The sequence below is a fragment of the Helianthus annuus genome, chromosome 17, assembly GCF_002127325.2.
Source record: "Helianthus annuus cultivar XRQ/B chromosome 17, HanXRQr2.0-SUNRISE, whole genome shotgun sequence".
Lineage (NCBI taxonomy): Eukaryota > Viridiplantae > Streptophyta > Magnoliopsida > Asterales > Asteraceae > Helianthus > Helianthus annuus.
The window spans coordinates 66,853,108-66,859,939 of NC_035449.2; the positions used below are offsets into that span (position 1 = coordinate 66,853,108).

Below are 6,832 nucleotides of genomic sequence, written 5' to 3' on the forward strand. Positions count from 1 at the left end.
TTTCATCACTTCTTATATAATGTAAGTGCCTATATCTAGTATAAATTACCGTTCATAAAACAAACTTATTTTATTGAAACTTATTTTATTGATTCGGTTTATGTATGTTAACTGCAGGTTCCTGTATGAGCAAATTAAGAAAGAGCAAATGCATGATCGTGAAATATGATTTATGAACCCGTTTGCAATTTTGCAGGCTGTTCAACACAAACCCAAACCTAAACACATCTAGGATGCAAGTAGAGCGGTTGCAGATCAATTGTATAAAAGAAAGTGCAATGACATCATCCTATTGCCCTAGAATCCCGGGTTTGATTTTCCTTTTAAATAAGTATTCGTAAAGACCTATTATCTTAATTTAGTTTGATTGAATTTTGGATTTTGAAGAAACCATTGGGTGTTGGTAGTACTAAACCTGAAAACAACTACTTGCTATTAACTTTATTCGTTACTGCCTAGAAGTGTTGATGAGCAGTTCAGGCAAATTATTGATACATAAGTAATACAAACTATCATAATGGATGATAAAAGAGTTGGAATATACTTTGATATAATTTTGATTTTTTATAGGGCAAGGGCCGTGTATGCTTCACGAAGTTTTTTTTTTAACCACAAATTTGGATCACTAATGGACCATTGGAGTATCATCGTGCCACCATCGGAACCACCCGATCATATCCATCTCCACTAGACATAATGCCTATACACCAATTCAGGAGGAAACCCAATAAATATGGGAACACCCCCCTTGTGAGAATCGAACCCAGGACCTATTGGTCCCAAAGTCTTATCTCACCCCTAAGATGCCACTAGGCTATAAAGCCATTGACAAAATAACTACGAAAAGCTTCACGAAGTGGTGCCAACATATGGGTTAAACTCATCTGGATTAACGCTAGGGTAAGCACTTAAATCCTTATTTAAATTGTAGTTGTAATGATAATGTAAATATTGAAACCCTTTGGTTTAAACTTAAAATGCAATGGTTTCACATTTCTTGATATTTTTAATTGTGTAGTGTCCACGTCAGCCGGGAGGTACTGAATGCGGCTACTATGTGATGAAGTTCATGAAGGAGATAGCGTAGGAAGGAGTTGAAATACTTGAGAATGATAACGTACGTTTAGGAATATTTTAGTCTATATATTAGAGAAATATGTATTTATATATCCAAACAAATGCTTAAATACATATATTAGGATTAAAATCTGATTTTTAAGATTTATTTTATTTAATTGTTGTCTTAGGTTGGGAAAGGAGTAGAGGAATACTCGCCCGTGGATATGGATGGCATTCGCGAAGACTGGTCGACAAATGCGTTTACCTCTATTTTTAAGTGACAAATCGTATTTTAGGTGTTGACGATGTATTGACAAACAATTATTTTTTGTTAACATTAAAATATTTGTAGTATACTTGAAAAATGATTATGTAATGGATTATTTTGGTATATCTATATACGAAGTACTATATATAAGCATTTCCCATGTACAAAGTTATAATTTTCCTTAAAATTTTAAGATGGGATATCAAAAGCCAGTTAAAAACTATAATTTTTGACAACTCTTTTCCCTTTCTACCCTCCTCTCCCTACAACATCACAGTCCATTACACAACCCTGCGATTACACAACCTCTCTCTTCATGAATTAGCAATTAATATCATTAATCTGCCATTTGAATGCAGAATTCGACGTTCCCAATCCCCCAACCGACGAATCACAAACGTTCCCGTTTGCCATTCCCACCTTCCCATTAAAGAGAGGTAAACCCTAGCAACCAGATTCCCCATTCCAAAACCTGCAATCACTACAACATAACCGAAGCTAATTTCTGTCCAGAAATCTCCAATCTGAGAAAAAAAACTTGAAATTCATTCATGGCGATGGCGAAATACGATCTGACACCTCGAATTGCTCCGAATCTGGACCGGCATCTCGTGTTCCCGCTGCTCGAATTCACTCAGGAGCGTGAACTATACCCGAACGATCAGATTCTCAAAGCGAAGATCGAGCTTTTGAACAACACTAATATGGTTGATTACGCTATGGATATTCACAAAGTCTCTGTACCACACGGATTATGTTCCTCAAGGTAGTCAAAGTTTTTATTTATGTTAGGGTTTTAGTTATTGTTTTTGGCTGTTTTGGTTGGATATTTGTGGTTTTGGGTTGTGTGAATGAGAACTTATGTTGCTGTTTGAATTTTGTATGTGTTTGATATTTGGATGAATTTATCTTATCAAAAATTAATATACTTTGGAGCAGTAACTAAAAGATGTTCATAACCTTAGAGATCTTGCTGGTAGTGAACGCCTTTTCCAAGAGCGGGTCAACCGGGGATCGGCTAAAAGAAACTCAGGTATATACTACACTTCTGGCTCGAGCTGAGCCCGTTCAGGTTACTTACTGGTTAGTTTACACATTTTATCTAACTAACTCTTACCATGTTTAAAACCACACCATCAACAGGAGTTTGTCATCACGAAGTGATGACATATTTGACATAGCAAAGAAGGAAGAGCACATACCTTATCAAAACTCAAAGGTCACATACTTCAGGTATATTATCAATAAGAAAACTAGATATTACAATTCATTTTTTTCCTTTGAAACATATGCTGATCATCTTCCATCGTCAAAACATATGCTTAGGTGGCGATTCAAAGATGTTAATGGTGGTCAACGTTTCTACAGCACCATCTTTGGTCAACGAGTCAGTTCATTGACCACCTGATTGCTTGATACGTATCATGTTCCGGTATGCATACTGTCGATTCCGCCGCAACGCGTGGGTATTTAAGTCTTTAGTATATTTTAGTGGTTTATGGATTCTTTTTGTACTTGTTATGTTGATTTTTTTATGAATTAATTTCAGCACCATTCATCCAGATTACTTTCCACCCGAAGTCGTAACATATGAGCGATGGGCACTGTCAACACTGGAGAAAAAGAGCATATTGGGCTGGATCCAAAACACTTTTTGTCAGAAATTATGTGTTTTAAAAGTAACTATTCTGCCAAATATGATCTTCAAGAATATATTATCTCAATACAGATTTAATATTTTATAAAAACCAAAGTATTTTAGTGAGGTTTATGCACTAAACACACTTGTTGTCGACTTCTAACCCATTCAACATGTTTTTTGGTTAAGCATACCATCTCTGGTAATGTTTTATTTAGTTACTCTTTTGTGGTACTTTCCATTGTAGAAGTTTCTTGTCTTGTATTTATAATATATTCAATGCAGGTTGGAGCTAAACATCAACAAGCATTTATTAGGAGAATTTGTAGAATTCAAAGGGAAGAATGATGATATCACGTCCTTAAGAAACATAAAGAGGTCGAAAGTTAGCCGTGTGATGATCCAAAAAAACAAGCATGTTTGGTTTAGGTACTTTCTAATACCACATGTTTATTTTATCCATCTTAATTTAAGTTTATAGTCTTGGAAATATATTAAACATATGAGAAGTTTCTAAAAAATGGCTAAATGAACGCATTGAGTAAAGTGTCAAAACAAGTAATCCATAAACACTTTCAACTTTTTAAACAATTCTGGTGACTAAATGTAGCTCATTCAAAGCTTCAGGTTCTATATGCACCAACAGATTACAGGAGTGAAGGGTTTTCGGGTTCAGAGTGGTGGAACCAAGAAACAGTGAGATCGAGCACAGAGGTGGTGTTTTAGCTTCAATAAACTGCTAAAGTTGAGAATTAAATTGTGGTCAATAATATCCATGTCACTAAGCCCTTAAATCTTTCTCGCCCTTAAATTTTTTAGAATGGTTTTTTGATTTTCAGAAATTTTTTATTTTTCAGAAATTTTTTATTTTTTAGATTTCTTTTATTTTTTCAGATTGTTTTTCAATTTTATGATTTTTTTTTTAATCTTTTAGAGTTTTTTTATTATATTTTTTAATATGGATCGATCCGGGTAGTGATCCGTCCATTAAAATTATTTGGATATGGATCGGATCACGATCCATTATGTTGGATCATGGATCGGATCATGATCCATTTAAGTTGGATCATTAATGGATCGGATCATGATCCAATCCATATCCATCTATTGACAGGCCTACTCGTAAGTGCTCGCTTGCTTTCTCCTTTGTAGAGGTGGCAAGAGTGGCAATGGTTATTGAGCCAGTCTATAACATATAAACTTTACGCCCAAAATTTTAAATGGCCCCATATCATAATTTGTTCTGTTTTTAAAAAAATGTTATTTGTTTCTTAATTCTTGATATCATATTATTATACTAGATATATTCATATTTAACTTCCAACTCGGTCCCATCCCTAGAAAAAGGGACACTTTCTTATGCTAATAAACTTTCTAAGACTAAAGTGTCAAATTTAAATTTTGCTTTACGCCCTGAAATAGGTTGGGCAAGTTTGCTTTAGGTTGGGTAACGTGTCAGAACCGGTAGGCGTAGACCGTCTTGACAATTATTTATTTCTAATACGTTTGTGGCATATATATATATATATATATATATATATATATTGTAGGATGGAACCAAAAACGACATTCCAAGCGAGTCATTTGATTTTAAAAGGTTACCAGACTTGAACTGATCTTTAAATCTTTATGATGTAGTGAACGCTGCTGGGAAGCATGAACAAGCGTTCGAGCTTGCCGGAGGATTCGCTCTGTCGAAGTACTTTGATGACAACAGTCTTTTTAAAAGAACTGGTATATTTTATCCTCTGTGTTGACATTTTTAGTCAAAGTTAAATGCCACGGTTGTAAAGGGTTTCTTATTTCTTTTATCTGGATTTTAGGGACTGTCTGGACTGTAAGTGCAGTAGTGCACATACCATAACTGTAGCCATCGGCTCTGGCATGTTGTCACTGGCGTGTGCAATTGCGCGGCTGGGTTGGATCGCTGGACCGAAGGTTCGGTTTCTATTTTCATTTGTAGATGAAACTATACTTATATGAAAGTTGTTCAAAACAATCTTGGTACTTGCTTCTTAAAATTCCATCTTATTTATAAAAACCGATTGTTCAAACATTTGATAACTGACTTATTTGGCTCGCATACAAACCAAGTGGAGCTAGGGTGGGCTCCGAGTATAGTATGTTTACAAACCAAGTCGAGCTTGGTTATTTATTTTTATAAGTTATATTCTTTTAAATATACCGATATATAAAACAAAAAGAAAAATATTTTTAACAAATATATGATGTAAAATTTGCGTCTTAATTTAGGTTATAATCTATACATATTAAAAATTTGGGCTTCAATCTAAACGTGGGAAAGAGCGGGCCAAAGAGTGAACTTAAGTTGTCTCGTGTGTTCGACCCAACTCTTTTACAAATTATGTCTACCCGGTTTTGAGAGTCCTGAGACTGGGCCTCAAACTGTTTAGATAGCCCTAAGCAAATTCAATACACCCAGTGCGAATCAATGTCCAATTATAAAATATTTTAAAACTTTTCAGGTGGTTTCAAGTTAAACTTGGTGGAATTGTCCAGTACGCCAATCTTATTGGAGTGGCAATCGGGTACACCATTGCAGCATCCATCAACATGATGTTAGTAACCAAATCTGTAATTTAATTACTCCTCTTAATATTTATAAATTTAAAATTTAAAAATTTAAAATTAATAATTATGGTAATTCATGAAAACATATAGCAATAAAAAGAGCATATTGTTCCCATGAGAAAGGTCATCATAATCCCTAAAAGTGCATGGGACACCATACCATCACATTTGGATAAAGTTTCACTAACTAGCCGTTTTAGTGATTGAAGGATATTGCTACAAGAGTTGGTGTTCATGAGATTGATTTTATGGAACACACCTCACCTGCATTAAAGGGTAAAGACAAAGAACCCGATATATATGCAGTCTTATACTCTTTCTATAGAAGCCCTCCAAAAGACGGTGCAAGGTTGGTAACAACTACGAAGAACAAGTTGAGGTGGAAATTTCAACCCAATTCACCAAAAATGGGTCCATTCAACTTATATTTTTCAAATGTTGCTCTGTATTAACTTGTACATCATGTTTTAAGTGGTGTATTTGTTTCATTGACGAATCTATTGTTTTATTCTTTTTTAAAAATAAGGTATTGTAGATGGTAGTGTTGGTGGTAAGTTGGTGATATGTTCATGTCTCGCATTATTGACTCCGCCGCAACGCGCGGGTCTCCCACTAGTATATATATATATGTATGTATTAGTTTTATGAAAAAGATTTATTGTTTTTGTTATTATACATGTATCTAGGGAAAATTAGTAATTCTGTAAAAAAATTTAAACAATTAAAAGCATGACACGCGTATATGAATGTCATACGTATGTGTCATAAATGTTTTCCATGAACGTGTGTCATTAAACGTGTCATAAAATATGTGTCATTAAAAGTTGTCATAAAATGAATGTCATGAATGTGTGTCATTAAATGTGCGTCAAATGCATGTCATAAATGTGTGTTAAAAAAATGACACACAAATGCGTGTCATAAAAACATGACACACAAATGCATGTCATGTTAATTTTATGACTCCTCAATAAACAACATGCTTTTGCGTGTCATAATTACCGTTTATGACGCACAATGTGCGTCAAGTAATGTGTATTTTCTAGTAACAACACGAACTTAACTTGTTATAGGAAGCAGCAATGTGAATCTATGATTTATCCACAAGAATAATTGTGATTATATATATTTCGTTAGCTATGAAGGAGAGTGCTTAACTTTACACATTGTTGCATTAGAAGCTTTCCAAAAAACAAAAATGTCAAGTACATATACGATAACCACCGAAGATCACCTTTCTCACTTTTTTTAAGATGATGCTATAGCCAAAAGCG

The 6,832-nt window shown here is 34.3% G+C and overlaps 1 protein-coding gene and 1 long non-coding RNA gene across 4 annotated transcripts; both read left to right on the plus strand.

The window, feature by feature from the left end:
* Positions 1-1,600: 1,600 nt before the first annotated feature.
* LOC110923091 (eukaryotic translation initiation factor 3 subunit E-like) lies at positions 1,601-2,560 on the plus strand. 2 transcript variants are annotated; one of them, XM_035987135.1, is made up of 4 exons: positions 1,601-1,764; positions 1,841-2,093; positions 2,293-2,360; positions 2,471-2,560. In XM_035987135.1, the coding sequence occupies exons 2-4, from the start codon at positions 1,879-1,881 to the stop codon at positions 2,506-2,508; spliced, it is 321 nt and encodes a 106-aa protein (XP_035843028.1). In that variant the 5' UTR covers positions 1,601-1,764; positions 1,841-1,878; the 3' UTR covers positions 2,509-2,560. The 2 variants fall into 2 exon arrangements, 1 of the variants encoding a protein (XP_035843028.1); XR_002583714.2 differs by having other exon boundaries at positions 1,601-2,093; positions 2,267-2,360; positions 2,471-2,534.
* Positions 2,561-2,646: 86 nt separating this feature from the next.
* On the plus strand, positions 2,647-6,079 carry LOC110923092. Of its 2 annotated transcripts, XR_004887224.1 has the most exons (8): positions 2,647-2,759; positions 2,877-3,006; positions 3,252-3,395; positions 3,594-3,710; positions 4,605-4,700; positions 4,790-4,904; positions 5,453-5,545; positions 5,759-6,079. It is a non-coding gene; the product is annotated as an uncharacterized LOC110923092 (long non-coding RNA). The 2 variants fall into 2 exon arrangements; XR_002583715.2 differs by lacking the exon at positions 3,594-3,710 and having other exon boundaries at positions 5,759-6,072.
* The last annotated feature ends 753 nt before the right edge of the window (positions 6,080-6,832 follow it).